The sequence below is a fragment of the Gossypium arboreum genome, chromosome 13, assembly GCF_025698485.1.
Source record: "Gossypium arboreum isolate Shixiya-1 chromosome 13, ASM2569848v2, whole genome shotgun sequence".
In the NCBI taxonomy this organism is placed as follows: Eukaryota; Viridiplantae; Streptophyta; class Magnoliopsida; order Malvales; family Malvaceae; genus Gossypium; species Gossypium arboreum.
Genome location: NC_069082.1, coordinates 116392934 through 116412863, shown reverse-complemented (window position 1 = coordinate 116412863; position 19930 = coordinate 116392934). Strand labels below are relative to the sequence as shown.

Here is a 19930-nt window from a genome sequence, read left to right as displayed (position 1 = left end):
TAACACCCCTTTGATTTTAGGGAGGCCCTTTTTAGCAACTGCTAAAACAATTATTGATGTTGGCACAGGTGAGCTTACACTTCGTGTGGGAGACGAAACGATCACCATTCAAGCTCATAATTCTGGCATCACATCGAACATTGAAGGTAATAGTCAACATCAATCTACTAAAACTGACAATATGACTTTGCAGAAATTAAGCTTTAAAGAAGTTCACGAGCCATGTTCCAAGGATGATAGAGGACACATTCATGAAGAACGAAGGCTACGGATAGAGGAGCTAGACGAATGGCGAGTACACAAATTGAGAACACATGATAAAATGAAACTACTCCAAAACAAGCCCGATACCTCTCCTAATCAACTTAAGGTTGGCGATAAAGTCTTACTAGATGCTGCAGATCCCCACATTGTCACTAGTACGCCGAATGAGGAAATCCCTCTTATGGTACTCAGTATTTTTCCATTCGGTACGGTGGAGGTGAGTCACCCAAGGTTCAGCATTTTTAAGGTAAACAAACCCGATTAAAACCATATTTTGATGAGGTTGATAGCAGGAATGAGGAGTATAAACTCATTGAACCACCCTGACCATTCACTAGAGAGGTAAGTCGAGCTTAGATTATAAATAAGCGTTTCTCGGGAGGCAACCCGAGCACTAACATATTCTGATTTCTTTATTTTTAATTTCTAACACTTTAAATCATTAACTTTATCTTTAAATTGCAAAGATTTTCAGCCCACACAGCCAGGCACATGGGCGTGCCTAAAGCCATGGCCAAACAGGGGAAGAGGCACGGCCGTGTGATACGGTCGTGTGGAAGCAGGACATGATTTCCCCAAAACACGGGATGTGATACATCCCCATGGCCGTGCAACATGGCCGTGGGTGAACTTGATAGGATTAACACGGGCGTGGGAATAGAACAACACGGGCGTGCCAGGGGCAAGACTCGATTCTGTTTCTTCGACACAGGCGTGAGACATGCCCGTGCCGTTAAACTGTGGACAACAATACATGGGCGTGGTACCCTAACACAGGGGCATGGGAGAAGCGAACAAAGCTAGGCACGATCGTGCGACATGGTCGTGTGCCACACACACTCAAGACACACGGGCGTGGGATAGTAGCCGAGCACGACCTAAATTACAAAATTTAAAAAACACGGGCTCTCCTTTGGAGTACACGGGCGTGGCCCTAGGCTATGTGCACCTCCCCTATATAAGTAAATCACTGTTCATTTTCTTCTTGCTTTCAAAAACCTAGCCGAAATCTCCCCTTCTCCACTCCCTAATCCCTATTCCGGTAACCATTCCTCAGATTCTCACTTCCCCAACCCTCAAACCACCCTCAAATCCACTCCCCTACATCAATCCTCACTTTCCTCTCTCTTTTCCCTCTATTTTTCCTCTACACAGCTGTACACTCACGCCTCACACCCGTGCTCGCCATCATCGCGCCCGTGCGCCACCCTACAACAGTTTTTGGTTCACTTTCTCAACCTTGTTTTTCCAATTTGTGTTGCTACATTAGTATTCTATATGTTTCACAAAGATATTGTTAATATTACCAATTTGTTCTAATTAAGTTAGGAATTTGCTTTAGTATTTTCTATATTTGAATTGTTTAAACTACTAAATAACATATACTAGTTCTAGGATTCTTGCTTAACCAATGATGCATTTTTTATTTTGGTACATGTTTCTGAATAATCATATAAATTTTCCACCTCTCGCTTGATATCGGTAAATGTTAACACATCTTGAAATTACTATATCAATGCTCATACATTTTCAGGTACATTATGTCATCATCAAGAGGCAAGAAGGCCGCGGTCTCATCCTCAAAGAGACGTAGGGGACTGGGTTCTTCCTTAGTACATGCTAGAGCCGAAGTTCAGCATCCATTCCTTGAGTTTCCGCAAGCTTCGCAGGAGGAGCTATTTCAGATACTACGCGCACGACCCCTCACTACAGGTCGCTGCATTGACTGGGCTGCCGTAGAGTAAGTCCAGCTAGCTGATACCATCTGCGCCCTCCTGTCCACAGACCCATGGGAACGGTTTTTCACTATTACCGAGCCCATTTATTTAGAGCTAACTTTAGAATTATGCTCTACTTTTCATTTACAGGTGGTGATGACCAACAATGACGATCCAGGCACCATTCACTTCAGATTAAGCGGTCTAGTTCGCCAATGAGTGTCCCAGAGTTTGGAGTCGCTCTAGGACTTTACACCGATAAGTTTATGGAGGAGGAGGACATGAATGCACTACCACACAATATCCACATTTCTCCCTCCTTGAGTTGGAAGGCTTTGGCACCACTCTCTTCCACCTACGACTCTAGCCGCTCGAAGGCCTCAGCTCTCGCCCCTTCTCTACGATATCTCCATGCCATATTAGCACACATCTTGACCGGAAGGAGAGAGAGCACCGGTGTCGTCAACACCCACGACGCCTACTATTTATGGTGTATGGCGAATGCACATGTGACAGACTTGGCATATTTCATCGCTTTCGCCTTTCGCCATTCGCCATCAGACTGAGCGGCATCGGAAGGGAGTAATCTCTATTGGCCCCTATGTGACACGCCTTGCCAGACACTTCAGCCTCCTCAACACCGTGGCCCAGTCATCAACGCTTACACTGATAGGTCAGATGTCCCCATAGGGCATCACGACTATGTTACACATAAGGATGATTAAACGCCAACATGGGACCAATCCTCCTCAGTACCGTCTCACTCAAGCCATTGACGAGGAGGATCTTGAGGACATTCCCGATGATGTCCCCCCATAGCACGAGGAGCCTTCTATCACGCCACCTAAGGAACGACCAGTTCATGCGGTTGCTTCATTGGCACACCTTTCTGATCAACTCGCTCACTTCAAGAAGTATTGCACTACACAGTTCGAGATGATTCACGAGCGAGATCAACGACGTGACAGACAGATGAACGACATGCAAGCCATGATGCAGCAGCTTTGCCAGCACTTCCATATTGCCATTCCAGTGCCACCACCTGAGGGCCCTACTGACGAGGATCATTGAATCCTCCTATATTTTTATTTTTATTTTTATTTTCATTTCAATTTTATTTTTCTTTTGAAAGACATATCTATATTAGTAAATTTTAGTTTCTTCATTTTTCTGGTATTTCTAACAGGTAATCTCACTACACTCTCTTCCATACCAACTCTTAATAAGCTTTTCATGATTCTACAGACTTCCAAGCAAAGCTGCTAGGAATCTTTTACGGAATGAGAAAACAAGTAGGGAACAATACCCAACGAGTGCCATGTTCAACGACCCAATTTCTTCATCTAGCCAAGAACAGTGGCAGCTACTACTTTCCCCAAACACTCCAGCTTTAGAATCAAGCTCCGCATCCATCTAACAGGGAGTTTTACCTCCTTCCCTATTATGATTTTCTTTATTTTGAATAGTCTATCTTTGTACATTTGGGGCAATGTACATCTTAAGTGTGGGGGTGAACATGAACATGAAACCTAACTTTTTGCATTATTCTCAAATCCCTGAATTTGGTCTTGTGCTTAAGTGATTTTCTCATAATATTGATCGAATGAATTCTGAGTAATCTATAATTATTGTTGATATGTCATAAATTAGGCCATGGGAATTATGCATGATTATTTGATTATATGACATTAGAGAACCGAGCATGATAAGTTGATATTTTGAGAACTAAAATTTTTAGATTATTTTCCTAAATTGAGGTATTATCTTGAAATCTTAAGTATACAGGAATGACATCAAAAACCCAAATTTGGTGAGATTTTTGAGCCTTTTGAACATATAGCTTTCCTTCTTGCTCACTTTTTTTGTGGTTTGAGTGTGTCAACATTGAACTGTTATTCTAGAACTTGCTTCGATTATATATGTCGAGATCACGCGTATGATTTGATATACTGATATGATAAAGGCACTTAGGATTTGACCCACTTACTCCATAAAAAGCCTTCCCACATAATTAAACCCTTAGTGAATCCCCTTTGAGCCTACTAACATTTTTTATTGATTAACCTTCATCATTAACCCATTAACCCATTATTATTGAAATCCTCTTAATTAATTTACTTTTTTTATCGAGATTAAATTTAATATTGTTACCTCACTATGTTCACCATTTTTTGTTACTGAATCATAAAGTATGATTTTTGTATTGACTTGATTTGTTCTTAAAAAAAAAACTTTATATTATTATTGTAATCCTCAGCAAGCTAAAGTTGTCATGAGCTCATGAAATATAGTTCTAGATATTTGTTTGTGATTCAGTAATTAAGTTTTTGATAGTGGGGTAATATATTGAAATTATCTCGATTCTAACCTTTGTCTCTTCAGCTTGTATCCATACCCATAACCTAAACACCATTACAACCATGTAAAGACCTTTTGATTTGTGTATCATATCATTTACAAGTGGTGGAGATTTGATTTTCATGCAAGCCTATAGTAATAACTTCTCATGTTAGACAATCGAGTGCTTAATCTTGAACCTTAAACACTTTGAGTGATTTGAGTGAATCCTTAGTGAGGATGGCATCTCTTGTATATTTAGGACTAACGTTAATTACTTAAAGGAAGGAGATTACCTATAATTTTATTATCAAAATATTCGATTTAGAATGTTTGAGGCTTTTAATGCCCCTATAGTTGAATTCTCACTGTATGATTTTCCATGGAATAGTTTGTAACATTATCAGTAATGATTATGTGATTGAAAGGAATGAATTCTAGTAGTAAATGAGAGTTTTTCTTGAGGACAAGCATATGCTTAAGTGTGGAGGTATTTGATAAACGTCAAATTATACATGTTTTTACCCTAAATACTTAGAATATTTATGGATGTTTATTACAAGATTTATGGATTTTGGTGCTCTTAATCCGGTTATTTCATGTTTTTACTCAGGAGAGCACCAAGAGTCAAGAAGAGACAAAAACGAGCCAAAAAGGGACAAAACAGACCAAATCGAGAAGATGACACGGCCTAAGCCTTGCCACACGGACAGCTCACACACCCGTGTCTTTCGAGGGTGTCGACCAAGGCTTTCACGATTCACACGGCTTGGCCATTGACCCACACAGTTGTGTGCAATTTAACAGATCGAACACGGCCTGGCAAACACGTCACACGGGCGTGTCCCTTTTTCAAATAGTTGTATTTTACACGGAAAAAGATACTTAGGGAAGAAGAAAGCCAACCCAAAGCCTATATAAACACCTTAAGTATAACTTAGAAAGGGGGCTCTCCTCTAGAACTTTTCGGGAGTACAGAACCACACGCCGGAAATTACTTGAAGGAAGCCAGACGATCCATCCCAAAAGCCGGAGCTACTCCAAGACTGAAGATCTCTCTCAGAATTCCTTCAAGGGTTTTAAAGTTTTTTTTATGTTTTGTTATTTTCATACTTTTGAGATGTACTCTTATTTTATTATGAACTAAACCCCTTAGATACCTAAAGGGGTTGAAACCTATGATGGATCTTGTTATTATTATCTGCACTGTATGATAAATACTTGATTTGTTCTTAATTATGTGTTCTTAATGCTTGAGTTAATATTCCGGGTATTAATTCATGATTTGATATTCTTATGTAGAGGAGCAAAAGTCCCTGTTTAAGAGTAGATTTAGTATAATTAAGTGGAGTTGATCGAACGCCTAGAAATAGGGTTAGAGATTTTGTCAGATTAGGGTGAAACCTAATATGGGAGTCCATAAATCGATTTACTACTTCCCTAGTGGTTTTAATTAAAAAAGAAATTTTGATTAATTTAACTGAGGGTTAAGTGTTATTAGTCTCGAAAGAGATAATAATATAGGTTAGGGAGTCTCACGGATCAAGTCAAGTGAATAAATCGTCTGGTTCAGAGTCAGATAACAAGTGAAATCTAGGTAGATTCCTCCTTGGGTGTCATCTTTATCAATTACTTTTCTTCAAGTCTTTTTTCAAATTTTCTCTTTGCTTTAGTTTAGTTAGTTAATTAGTTTAATAAACAACCCATCTTTATTTCTAGGTTAAATAATAAAAAGATAGTTATTACTAGTACTTTTGATTCCCTTGGGTACGATATCTCGGTCTTGCCATTACTATACTATTGTTCGATAGGTGCGCTTGCCTTTTCGTCATGATAATAGTTAATCTAGGTTTGATCTTCATTATAAATATTTATTACTTGTTACGAATCACGCGATCAGCATACTTATAGTTTGTCCTTGTCCAACAGCTCACCTGCTACTCCTACTCCATTCAAGTTAGCTAATGTTGCTTTTCCAAAAATGTACGATGTTGCTTATCTATTAGTAAATAGACCAGGTCAATATCTAACTTGGTACCACTGCACCTTATTCTGCATATCATCAGGGAGGGTTTTGTTGAAGTTGGCATGCATGCAGCAGATAAAGCAACCAAGGAGCAGACCATGCAACATAAGTTATGCGGATGAAGTATGAGGAAGCAGATCAAACTGCTGTAGTATTTTCGGATGAAGTACATACAGCTACTGAAGTTGATGCTACTATTCAATTTTAGTTTCATTTTGTTACTTTAAGTAATATTTTGTAACTTAGTTAAATTAGAACTAAGTAGGTAGTATATTTAATGCATTCGGTGCTGATAAGATTGATATATCAGTTTATCTAATTTTACAAGTTGTAATTTGCAAGTTGTGCAAGTTACAATGAAGCCTAAAAATAGTAAGTGAAACCTGTCAAAGCTGACCAGCTTATGACTGGTATATGTACTAGAAGTATGCCATCTTTTAATCAATGAATTTCAATAGAAATCATTCAAGAAAATTACTCTATCAATTTTTGCTTTCATAGTTCAAAACCAGATTCTGTTCGTTTGCTTAAAAACTTCCAGACTTGAATTTCAAAGTTTATGTCATTCTTCATCCGGATTTATTACGTTGTTGCTCAAGTTTAGACTAAGCTTCATACTTCATCCGGATAAATTATTCAAGAACCTAACAATTGGCATCTAGAGCCTTATTCTTAGTGGACCTGTCATTTTCAATCCTTAGAACCATGGCTTCATCAGGCTTCTCACCAGCTGCACCACTAATTTTCAATAGAGAGGGCTACCACATTTGGGTAGTGAAAATAAAAACCTACCTACAGGCATTCGATTTGTGGGAAGTGGTCAACTCTGATGTTGAACCAGAACCACTAAGAGCCAATCCAACAATGGCTCAGATCAGGCAGCATGTTGATGAAAGAACAAAGAGGTATAAAGCTATGTCATATATCTAGAACAGTGTATCTGATGTGATTTTCACAAGAATCATGGCTTGTGAGTCACCGAAGCAGGCTTGGGATAAGTTGAAGGAGGATTTCTAAGGGAATGAAAGAACAATGCAGCAACAACTACTGAATTTAAGAAGGGACTTTGAAAACTTGAAGATGAAAGAGGAAGAAACTGTCAAGCAGTACTCAGACAGAATCATGTCTGTAATAAACAACATAAGGCTACTTGGAGAACAATTTAGTGAAGTAAGAATTGTAGAGAAGGTGATTTCAACATTACCTGAAAGGTATGAGGCAAAGATCTCATCTCCTGAAGACTCAAGGGACTTGACCAGCATATCCTTGACAGATCTGATCAATGCTCTTTACGCTCAAGAGACAAGGAGAGCAAGTAGACTGGAAGAGCATCAAGAAGGTGCCTTCCAAGCCAAAACCAGATCAGCCTCAAACTCCTCTAGATACAAGGGGAAGAAAACCTGGTCAGACAAACCAAAGACAGGTGGTCCAAGAAAATATCCACCTTGCCCACACTGCAAAAGGCTAAGTCATCCGGGTGAAGTATTTTGGTTTAGGCCTGATGTGCAGTGTAAAATCTGTAAAAAAGATGGGCCATGCAGACAAAGTTTGCAAAAACAAAGGCAAACAGAGGCCAAATCAACCTCAACATCCAAGAGCTGAAGCTCGAGTAGTAGAAGAAGGCAGTGACCAAGAAGAGCAAGTCTTTGCAGTTTCTTGCACAGCTACCAAAAGAAAAGCCACAAAAGGATGGCTGATTGACAGTGGATGTATTAACCACATGACTCCGGATGCTGCTATCTTCAAGTCAATAGACAGAAGCTTCAAAACAAGGGTGAAGGTTGGAAATGGACACTTCATCAAAGCTGAAGGCAAAAGAGATATGCTGATTGACACTCCTACAGGTGCCAAACTAGTTTCAAATGTACTTTTGGTGCCTGAAATAGATAGAAACCTACTCAGTATAGCTCAGTTGCTAGAAAAGGGTTATTTTGTGGTGTTCAAAGGCAAATAATGTCTGATCAGTGATTCAAATGGACCCAAGCTCATGATAGTGACCATGGTTGACAAGAGTTTTGTTGTGGATTGGAATAAGGGCGCAGACAATGCCTACACAGCTGTTCAGGATGAATCCAAGCTGTGGCACAAAAGACTTGGCCATGTCATCTACTTCTCAATGACTCAACTAACCAAAGAAAATTTGGTTGAAAATTTTACTAACTCAGTTGAAAAGCAAGAAGTTTGTGAAGTATGTCAGCTAGGAAAACAAGCTAGACTACCATTTCCTACAAACAAAGCCTGGAGAGCTTCTGAAAAACTGTAACTTGTACACACTGATGTGGGTGGTCTAATGAAGACTCAATCTCTGAATGACAGCGGGTATTTTATCTTATTCATTGATGATTACTCGAGATATTGCTGGATTTATTTTTTGAAACAGAAATCAGAAGTGGCTTAAGTATTTTTGAAGTTTAAAACTGCAACAGAGACTGAAACAGGTTGCAAGTTGAAGACATTGAGGTCTGATAATGGGACTGAGTATACTTCATCCGAGTTACATACGTTTTGTGATGAAGTAAACATCAAACACCAGCTCACCAACACTTATATACCTCAACAAAATGGTGTAAGTGAAAGAAAAAACAGAAGCTTGATGGATATGGCCAGGTGCCTGATGTTTGAAAGAAATTTGCCTAAGACATTTGGGTAGAAGCAGTTAACACTGCAGTTTACCTCCAAAACAGGCTCCCAACCAAAGCTTTGGCTCAGAAAACTCCATTCAAGGCTTGGTTCGGGTTCAAACCATCACTGGCTCACCTAAAAGTCTTTGGATGTGTTTGTTATGCTCATGTTCCAGCAGCAAAAAGAGACAAGCTTGCTAAGAAAGCTCAACCTGGTATTTTGGTGGGCTACAGCAGTATCAAGAAGGGTTATAAAATACTTGATCCTTTAACAAACAAAGTCTCTGTGAGTAGAGATGTTGTATTCGATGAGAAGGCAAGCTGGAACTGGGATAAAAATGAACCAGAGGCAGTCTCTGAAGATCTTGCAACAGATCAGACTGAAGCTGATCAAGTTGGTCCTGAAATAGACATTGATAAGGAACCAGTCAGAGGCATTAGACCATTGGTTGAGATTTATGAAAGAGCTCATGTGGTTGCTATTAAACCAAGCTGATTTGAAGAAGCTGAACCTCATCAAGGCTGGAAACAGGCAATAGTTGATGAAATTGGTATGATTGAAAAGAATCAGACCTGACAGCTAGTTGAAAGACCACTCAACAGAAAATTCATTGGAGTGAAGTGGGTGTTTAGAGCCAAGCACAATGCTGATGGAAGCTTGAACAAACTCAAAGCAATGATGGTTGTAAAAGGGTTCAGCCAAAAGTATAGCATTGACTACTTTGAAACCTTTGCACCAGTAGCTAGGCTTGACAGCATAAGGTTACTAGTTGCCTTAGCAGCATAAATGCAATAGAAAATCCATCAGCTCGATAGCCTTTCTCAATGGATTCCTTGAAGAAGAGATATATGTTGAGCAGCCTGAAGGCTTCAAAATTTTTGGTCAAGAAGACAAGGTGTACAAAATGAAGAAAGCCTTGTATGGCTTGAAAACAAGAGCCTGGTATAGCAGGATCGATGGCTATCTAGCTAGCCTTGGATTTGAGAAAAGCATCAGTGAACCTACTTTGTATGTGAAAAAGCAAGGTAGTGAAACTCAACTGATAGTGTCTCTATATGTTGAAATTTGTTAGTAACAGGAGGAGACAAAGCAATGCTGACAAACTTCAAGTTCAAAATGCAACAAGTGTTTGAGATGTCTGATTTGGGACAAATATTTTACTTCATTGGCATGGAAGTATCCCAAACTTAGCAAGGGATCTTCCTAAGTCAGAAGGCTTTTGCCTTAAAAATTCTAAACAAATTCTCCATGCAGAATTGCAAAACAACAAGTAAATCAGTTGCCATTAGAGAGAAACTATCAAGCCAAGGCGATTTTGAGAAGGTTAGTGAATCAACCTATAGAAGTCTAGTTGGATGTTTCCTCTATTTAACTGCCACTAGACCAAACATTATATTTTCTGTAAGTTTGCTTTCAAGATTCATGCATTGCTGCAATGAAAAACACTTCCAAACTGCCAAAAGAGTGCTCAGGTACATTAAAGGTACACTGAGCTATGGAATGATGTTCACTAAGGCTGAAAGCATAAAATTAATTGGCTATGCTGATAGTGATTGGGCTGGATCAATAGATGATATGAAGAGTACCTCAAGGTATCTGTTCACCCTTGGTTCAGCCATTTTTTGCTGGAGTTCAAAGAAGCAAACTATTGTTGCTCAATCAACTGCTAAAGCAGAGTATGTGGCAGCTGCAGGAGCTGTCAACCAAGCCATTTGGCTAAGAAAAATAATGGCTGATTTAAACCAACACCAAAAGGAAGCAATAGAGATCAATTATGACAACCAATCTGCTGTTGCAATTGCAAAAAAATCCAGTGTTCCATGGGAGAACGAAACACTTCAAGATCAAATTTCACTTTGTTAGAGAGATGGAGCAAGCTCAAGAAGTGAAGCTGATTCATTGCAGTTCTGAAGAACAACTTGCTGATATCTTAACAAAGCCCTTCAGTGTGTCAAGATTTGAAGATTTAAGAGCCAAAATGGGAATTTACAACATGCAAGCCAAGGAGGAGTGTTGAAGTTGGCATGCATGCAGCAGATAAAGCAACCAAGGAACAGACCATGCAACATAAGTTATGCGGATGAAGTATGAGGAAGCAGATCAAGCTGCTGTAGTATTTCTGGATGAAGTACATACAGCTACTGAAGTTGATGCTACTGTTCAATTTCAGTTTCATTTTGTTACTTTAAGTAATATTTTGTAACTTAGTTAAATTAGAACTAAGTAGGTAGTGTATTTAATGCATTCGGTGTTGATAAGATTGATATATCAGTTTATCTAATTTTACAAGTTTTAATTTGCAAGTTGTGCAAGTTGCAATGAATCCTAAAAATAGTAAGTGAAACCTGTCAAAGCTGACCAGCTTATGACTGGTATATATACTGGCAGTATGCCATCTTTTAATCAATGAATTTCAATAGAAATCATTCAAGAAAATTACTCTTTCAATTTTTGCTTTCATAGTTCAAAACCAGATTCTGTTCGTTTGCTTAAAAACTTCCAGACTTGAATTTCAAAGTTTATGTCATTCTTCATCCGGATTTATTACGTTGTTGCTCAAGTTTAGACTAAGCTTCATACTTCATCCTGATAAATTATTCAAAAACCTAACAGGTTTACTCATGCCAAGGAATTTCAATAGTCTGATTGATCAATGTGGGTCAAAGCTCTCTTATCTCTTCCAAACCGAAATCTCCTATTTCACATCCGAAGATCCAAAGCTAAGTAGGAAAGTCAAACGATGGACTTTCAACCAGCATATTTTAGTTCAAATCATGGTTTTCATATTTAATGTTTGGTTGTTTGTCACAAGATTGTTGTTAATACGTTTGGCTTGTAAGTCTCCACCAGTCAAAGTTGATTCCGTATACGACATTTTATGACTACTTACAAATCAATAATAGCCGCCCAGCACTTTAATTGCAATTTAATTTGACAAATGAGAAACACCTCACTCACTTCTACTTAAATAGACAAAAATGCTTATGTATGCACTTATCTCACCTGCAAAACCAATCATACTCAACCAGTTCTTTTTCTTTTTGTTTTACATACAATATATTAAAATATCTAAAATATTACACACATAATAAAAATATCAAATTTTATATAAATATATGAACGCAGACTAATATACTAAGCTTATGATTTAGTTTCAACAGTTTCCATGGCTACTCCTACTCAAGAGGAGCAGCAGCTTCACTTTGTGGTGTTTCCCTTCATGGCTCAAGGCCATATGACCCCTATGATTGACATTGCTAGATTGCTGGCACAGCGAGGCGTGATTATAACCATCATTATAACGCCTCGAAACGCAGCAAGATTCAAGGCAACCCTCGATCGTTCAATGGAATCGGGGCTCTCCATCCGTCTACTCGAGTTTCGGTTTCCTTTTGCCGAATTTGGATTAACGGAAGGGTGCGAGAGCTTTGACATGCTGCCTTCCTTTAGCTTAGCCTTGAATTTCTTCCAAGCAGCCAACATGCTCGAAAAACCAGTCAGAAAACTGTTCCCTGAGCTAACGCCACGCCCCACCTGTATCCTTTCTGATGTGTTGTTGTCCTACACGCTCGACATTGCCAACCAGTTTCAGATTCCGCGTATCGTGTTCCAGGGAGTTTGTTGCTTTCTTCCTGTTTGTCTTCATAATTTACGTATCTCCAACGTACTTGACGAAGTAACCACCGAGACAGAGTACTTCGTTATGCCTAACATGCCCCACGAAGTTGAGTTCACTAAATGCCAAATCCCACAAGTTATGTATGAAAACCTCAAGCAAATTTCTGAGGGACGGAAGAAGGCAGATCTCGAGTCTTACGGTGTCATCGTAAACTCTTTTGAAGAGATGGAACCTGAATATGTTAAGGAATACAAGAAGACAAGGGAGGACAAAGTATGGTGCATTGGTCCGGTTTCTCTATGTAACAAGGAGGCAATGGATAAAGCTCAGAGAGGCAACAAGGCCCCGGTTGATGAACAACAGTTCTTGGGATGGCTTGACTCTCAAAAACCAGGTACCGTAATCTATGCCTGTCTGGGAAGCATATCGAATGTGACACCCCCACAAACAATTCAACTCGGTTTAGGCCTAGAGGCATCCAATAGGCCATTTATTTGGGTTATAAGAGGAAGTGATGCATCAAATGAAGTAGACAAGTGGATATCAGAGGATGGTTTCGAGGAAAGAACGAAAGGAAGAGGGCTTGTGATCCGGGGTTGGGCGCCGCAAGTGTTAATACTGTCGCATCCAGCTATTGGAGGGTTCTTAACTCATTGTGGTTGGAACTCGACGATCGAAGGCATCTCTGCCGGTGTTCCATTGATAACTTGGCCGCTTTTTGCAGATCAGTTTGCCAATGAGAAACTGGCTGTACAAATACTTGAAATCGGAATGAGGGTGGGAGTAGAGGAGCCAATGAGGTGGGGCGAAGAGGAGAAAATTGGAGTATTAGTGAAGAAAGAAGATGTTAAAGAGGCTATTGAAAAGCTGATGGATGAAGGAGAGGAAGGAGAAGAGAGAAGAAAGAGAGCTAAGAGACTTGGAGAAATGGCAAATAAGGCTGTTGAAATAGGGGGATCTTCTCATCTCAACATTACACGGTTAATCCAAGATATCAGGCGAAGGGCTAATGAAAGGAAGCAACTTAGCACCTGAGACGATATAGCAACCTCATATCTCCATTGTAATTTTCTTTACACATATTCGGACATATCTCCAAATACATGAAACAATTTAGAAAAAATAGAATGTACTCAACATGAGTCACCTACTCGTATAACTGGAGTTAGTTCATGGTCACTTGTATGCATTGCTATGAATACCCGAGAAATATATTTATAAAATGCAAATGGCCCAATCTCAAGAAAAATGAATGGAGTACAGGCTCACAGCACATCCCTGAACTTCCTCTGTACCTGCAAGAAATAACACATAAAAAAATGTCAACAGGGTAAGACCAACAAGACCAAATAATCTAATGTTTTTACCGGATAAACTAAATAATTACACGCATATAATAGAAAAATGTACTTTTAGACTTAATGCTATAATTGGAAACCGACACACTCACGGTAGTTAACATTGTGATTATAACAGAATTTATGAAACTATATTATCTCCATGAAATTTCATTATCATAGTGATGCATCCAAGGGATGATGAAATTAACAAAACCTTCCAAGGAACACAATCAATGTGTTTAAACTTATGTTGCTTTGACGCTTCATGTTTATTGAAATACTCAATGCTCGATGCCCACGTGGATATGAAGATATAATTTAAAAAGATCCTTCAATCCTTGTCAGAAACCTACCAAGTAACATAGGAAAGTAGCTTCAATAGAAAGAATGCAGAATTGCATATATTTAGAGAGAAATATTGGCAAATGGTATAAATGAGACATTACAATACTAAAAGTGGATTTGAAAGAAAACATAATAATTATTACATTATGATAACACTCAACCTCTGTAGCAGCAAACACTTTTTTTATTGAAATTAGGGTATTCATTGCTGTAACAATAGCTAATTTCTCTTCTCCGTGGTGAATGCTCTCTAAAAAAATAAATAGGGTTGGGATTGAATTCTCATTTCATTGTAAGAAATGATATAAGCAACCGCTACACAACATCTCAAGCAAACCTTTATTTATTTTTTATTATTCAATAGAAACTTGAACGGGCTGATTTCTATTTAGGGGTGAAATTTTTTAACTCATAATAGCAAATTACAATTACCACACCACTTTTTCCTATATTTTATACTTAAATCTTTATTTAAGTAATTCTGTTTTATAATCAGTCCAATTCTTTTAATCAATAATTGTAATTTAAATTATAATTATTTTTAAATATGTAATTACCACAATTCTTATTAAATTATAATTATTTTGAAACTTCTATTTTCTTTCTAAGTTAAATATTATAATTATTTTAAAATGTGAATTAAGTATTACAATTAACAATAAATGTATTCTTACCAATTCAAAAGTTTTTCCAAACTCGTGCTTATATAAATATATTATAAATTAGTGATACAAATAATTTTATTTTCTTGAAAATTCATGACTTATTATTATTATTATTATTATTATTATTATCATCATCATCATCATCATCATCATCATCATCATCATCATCATCATCATCATCATCAATTGGTCTCAACTCAATTGTGAAATTACTACAAACCCAATAGTTTTAGAAAACAATAAAAGTATTTTTGAGAATGTTTTTGTATTTTACATACAATTTGGAAAATTACCTACATAATGAGATTTAAACTCAAGACCTCAAAATCTTTCTTCTCTAAATTTTACCATTTCAATAAAGCCACAACTAATTTTAGTATAATTTTTTTAATAGATTTGTTACATAAAATTTTTCACCCACATCGTAGATGTGTCATAATCTAGTTATTATTATATTAAAGTTTGACTTAGATATCTAATATGAATTTGTTTGTATCACATTAAGTTTCCTTTAAACCTGAAAATTTGGAACCATCAGGGGATCTAATTGAATAAGACCGCAAGTTGGTGGTCTTTATTGGAAAATCAAGAAAAGGTAAAAATAGAATTGAACATGGTTGAAATTCAATTCTGATTCGATCGGATCATTATTAGCAATTCTTTAGTGGGAGACAAAATGATTATGGATGAATGGTTGTTATACGGTGAAAGATCGCACATGAAAGGTTATAAATAGTTGGGAAATTACTTCCCGAGGAGGATTCAACTCCATTCTATTTCATTTTCATCTTCCATTCATCTTCTTCTTTAGTAGCTCCTAAAAGAGACGGTTACAAGAAAACTCTGCATGGGGCAATGATGTTGAGATTTGAGTAGGAAAAGTAGAGAATCCAGTAAGTTGGTAAGATCATGAATCCTTCTGTGTATATAAGATTTAAAAACCAAAGTTAAGGACTTCCAAAAACCATTTTAAGGATTCTGCATGTTTTTGGAAAACTAAGCTTAAACTGGGATTACTAACTTTAACCCATGAATTGGTTGTCTTGTTTAGCTGCTAGAAGAAGAGAAGATTCAACGTTCTAAAAAAGCTAAACGGATGAGGCAAAGAAGCATCAACTGAGCTTATGCACTTCATCCCTAGATGCTAGGTATGTTAAAATTGTATAGGAATGTAAGTATCCGCCACATTGGTTCAAAATACATGAATTGATTATGATACCATGGAATTTTATTTATGAGATGCATTTATGGTTTGTGGAACATGAAAGAGGAAACATTGATGGGTTTAGATGAAGTTAGGATAAAGGAAACGAGACTTTCTATTAGATACCATCACACGGTGTTGCTATATGCACTCGTGATGTGCAAAACTCCAGGCCTTGCAAAGGGGACATTACGGTGTTCGAGCATCAAGATTAAGAATAGTGAAATGGAGGAATGGATAGAATGAAACAGATAAGTAAATCTATAGAACATGGCTAGGCCAAGTGACTCGTTGAAGGCTAAATGCCTAAAATGAGTAAGACCAAACCTGAAAGACGCTATGGCATCATGATAAAAACGAGTAAGATCATAGCTGAAAGATGTTATGACATCATGATAGAAATGAGTACGACCATAGCTGAAAGACATTATAGCACTATGTGAAAACTCGCCGGCGGCTAAATAGGACTAAGACCATGGATGAAAAATGTTATGACATCCTTTGATAGTTCGTTAGGATAGTAAACACAGGGTTATAGTGTGTAAGACCCTAGATGAAAGACGTTACGGTATCATAGATAATCTGATAGGACATTAAACGCGGGATGGTCCATTAGGATAATAAACACAAGGATTATGGGGGTAAGACCATAGTTCGACTATGATAACCAATGGAATCCATCAGGACATTAAACATGGAACCTAATTAGTAAGACCATAGTTCGGCTATAGCAACCAATAGAGTTCGACTATGGCAACCAATGGAGCCCGTCAGGATATTAAACATGGAACCTGACGAGTAAGATCATAGGTTAGCTGTGGCAATATAAAAGATCCACCGAGATAATAAACACGGGTGGAAAATCAGAATAGAAATCATGGGACAACCCGTAAACAAGTAAAAGGGGTTGGATGAAAATTGGAAGTATAGGCATACATTAGATAGCTAGAGGGACGAAGGAATCCGCCAATAAAAAGGGAAATATAAAGTGGGAAAAGACTGCTAGGATAGCATTTGAAAGCCAGTAAAGCATGTGGGAGGTAACCTAGAAGGAATAATCACGGAATTGGAGGCACTAACGATGCTTGATTCTAGATAAGGATCCATCAATAAGAGCTGCTGGGGGACACTCAGAGTAACCCTATATCCTAGTGGGTGGTCTTGTGAATCAGGCTAGACCTTAAGGAAAAGAAGGGCTAGATAGAACCCATTGACAAAAAAGAATACATGGGATGACAGATAAGTCTGTTAAAACTATTCTTCTTTAAGGGGAAATCATTAAGGAAGTATCAACCAAATGGCGAGCCATGAGGGGATGCAGTATGACAGAGAAATCATGAACTCAAAAGACCATACGTGGTATTCGGCTGAGCGTTGAAGGTCATACTAGGCCTTAGTTGAAAGGCGTGCTACGCTTAAAGGTAAGGTCATGTGACTAAAGCGGATTACAAAGAAGTAATCGAACCACTATTTCAGCTAAGCAGAATTTAGTCTGCCAGGATGGTATGGGACCTTACCAGTCATGCCAACGGGTGGAAGGTGAGTAAGTGATACGAGATTAAGATAAGGAAAGAGTCTATCATGGACTAAAGAGATTGAGAATACTCACCAAGGGCCTTTAGCAAGGTAAGCTAAAAGGCCGCATTAATAGGGATAATGATGGGAAGAAAAAATCCATATTGGGGATAAGTGGAAGAAAGAATTTAATAAAAAGGAAGGATAGAGTCCACAGAGATGGCGAGACATTCGAAGGAAATGTCAAGGCCGATCGAATGCTGGTAGAATAATCAAAAGGAAATTGCTTAATGATCTATCAGCCAATGGATAGGATCGAGAATAGGATAACGCCCGCTATGACAGTTTAAAAAAAATGTTCCAAATGAGCAAGGAGTTTGTTGTATCTATTATTATTTATTTAGACCCCAACAAGGTGGGGAATATTTTGTGTAGTGAAGAAACTCACTATGTTCATTTGAACTTACAATGGTTGACTTGTGATTGCAAGACTTGATGGACAAGGAATTTAGGGAAGGACTGAGCCAGATCGAGATAAGTCCAGAGGCATCAAAGGAAAGTGTCATGCACATAGGAAGAGGGTACATTTAGGAACTTCCCTATGGGGACAAATATATATGTGTTGTAAAATTCAAATCCCTTAGAGTCTGAAGTTCAGACAGTGAACTTTATATTGCCACTATTGTAAATTTTATAACTAGGTAATACAATATGTTTCCAGCTTAGTGAGATCTTAGTATGAACAATAATCTGGTTCAGTTGTGACACCCATACTCGAACTCGACGAACGAATTGAGTGAAGGTGTTACAATTTGGGACTAATGCAATCAAATAATAAATTAAAATTAAATAAAAAAGATAGTGTAAGAATAAAAATAGATACATATACCTAGCATGTCCTTCTAATATAGAGATGGATCAAATTAGTCCATTTATTATTAAATGGATTAATTTAGTTCCTATACTGTTAAAATAATCAAATAAGTCCAAATTTCAACAAAGATAACATTTACTATATAAAATATAATTTACTCTTTAATAGAGTTAATATTTGTTATGATTCTACAAATGGAATTTTTTGTTTGCATTGAACTGTAAAGGAAAAAAATAACTTCCATGTAATTTTTAAACAATAAATGTTAACTCTATTCTAATTTGGTTTTGTTTTATTATTTTAATAGTAGAATAATTAAATTGATTCGTTTAATAGTAGTGGACTAATTTAATCCTATAACATCCCTTAAGTAAGGAATGTTACATTAACAAACTGATCACTTTAATTTGAGTTCTAAATTATACATTCAAGTTTTAGACCAATTTTTAAGGTCATTTAAGACTTTTTAAACCATTTCTAAATTTTCCATACATTTTGTCTTTGATTGGGAGTCATTTTAGGGCCTTTCAGAGAAAAACAAGAAAATTTCTAGGTGCAAGCCTATGTATCTCGAGACATTACCCTAGAAATATAGAATTTTGATTCAATGTTGCCTTGTCTCAATACATAGTCTTAAGACAATGAACTATTTCCTGAGACAAAGCAACATATGTCTTGAGATAAAACTCAATATGTCTCGAGACATAATCCTGGGATTGTAGCATTTTAGCTTCGAAGTTTGTTTGTCTCGAGACATAAGCCCTCATGTCTCGAGACTTAGGATAGAGACCTGAAAATTCTATTTTCAAACATTTCCCAACCATACCAATTTTTTTCATAATCAATCCAAACATCACCAAAAACTCATAAATTATGTAATACCTTATATATTTCATTCAAAACACAATTAACATGAGTATTGAAACAACTAGACATTGACTTACTAATTTCATTGTTACATTTATGTACATGTTATTTTCTTAAGTAAAAATTAATCGAGATGTTGTACTCTTCTCCAAGTCCTTGGGATGTAATGATATGTGTTAAGGTCACTACTTTAGTCAAGAGCTTCAATCTGATCTTTCACCTACATGTTACTAGCAACGCGTTAAGCTACATTGTAGCTTAGTAAGTACCCATGAATTCAAATATTATCATTTCTATAATTTATTCAATATTAAAAATATTACTATTATAATCTAACGACTACATCATAATAATCTAGAGGTTATTCAGTATTTACAAAATTCAGTAGTACTTTGATTCATTATTTTATCACTTTACTACTTAACATGGATTATTATCAAAAATCAGTTTTCACGACTTTTAGCCCATGTTAGACACATTTGAGTGAGATGAATATACAAAACATAATCACGAAATATGGAGCACATAAGTGTT

General features: G+C 37.2%; 2 protein-coding genes across 2 annotated transcripts; both read left to right on the top strand.

Annotated features, from left to right (window-relative positions):
- The first annotated feature begins 7377 nt into the window (after nt 1–7377).
- LOC108462496 (uncharacterized) lies at nt 7378–8299 on the top strand. The gene is made up of 2 exons (XM_017762437.1): nt 7378–7768; nt 7887–8299. The coding sequence occupies exons 1-2, from the start codon at nt 7378–7380 to the stop codon at nt 8297–8299; spliced, it is 804 nt and encodes a 267-aa protein (XP_017617926.1).
- A 3697-nt stretch (nt 8300–11996) lies between these two features.
- LOC108462860 (UDP-glycosyltransferase 73C6-like) lies at nt 11997–13835 on the top strand. The gene has a single exon (XM_017762769.2). The coding sequence runs from the start codon at nt 12134–12136 to the stop codon at nt 13619–13621; it is 1488 nt and encodes a 495-aa protein (XP_017618258.1). The 5' UTR covers nt 11997–12133; the 3' UTR covers nt 13622–13835.
- The last annotated feature ends 6095 nt before the right edge of the window (nt 13836–19930 follow it).

Bases quoted from the DNA above. Each gene is read 5' to 3' on its own strand.
- LOC108462496 (XM_017762437.1), top strand. From the start codon at position 7,378: ATGCAGCAACAACTACTGAATTTAAGAAGGGACTTTGAAAACTTGAAG. The intron at 7,769-7,886 runs GTGGTCCAAGAA...TGGGCCATGCAG, and splicing joins GTCAGACAAACCAAAGACAG to ACAAAGTTTGCAAAAACAAA.
- LOC108462860 (XM_017762769.2), top strand. From the start codon at position 12,134: ATGGCTACTCCTACTCAAGAGGAGCAGCAGCTTCACTTTGTGGTGTTT.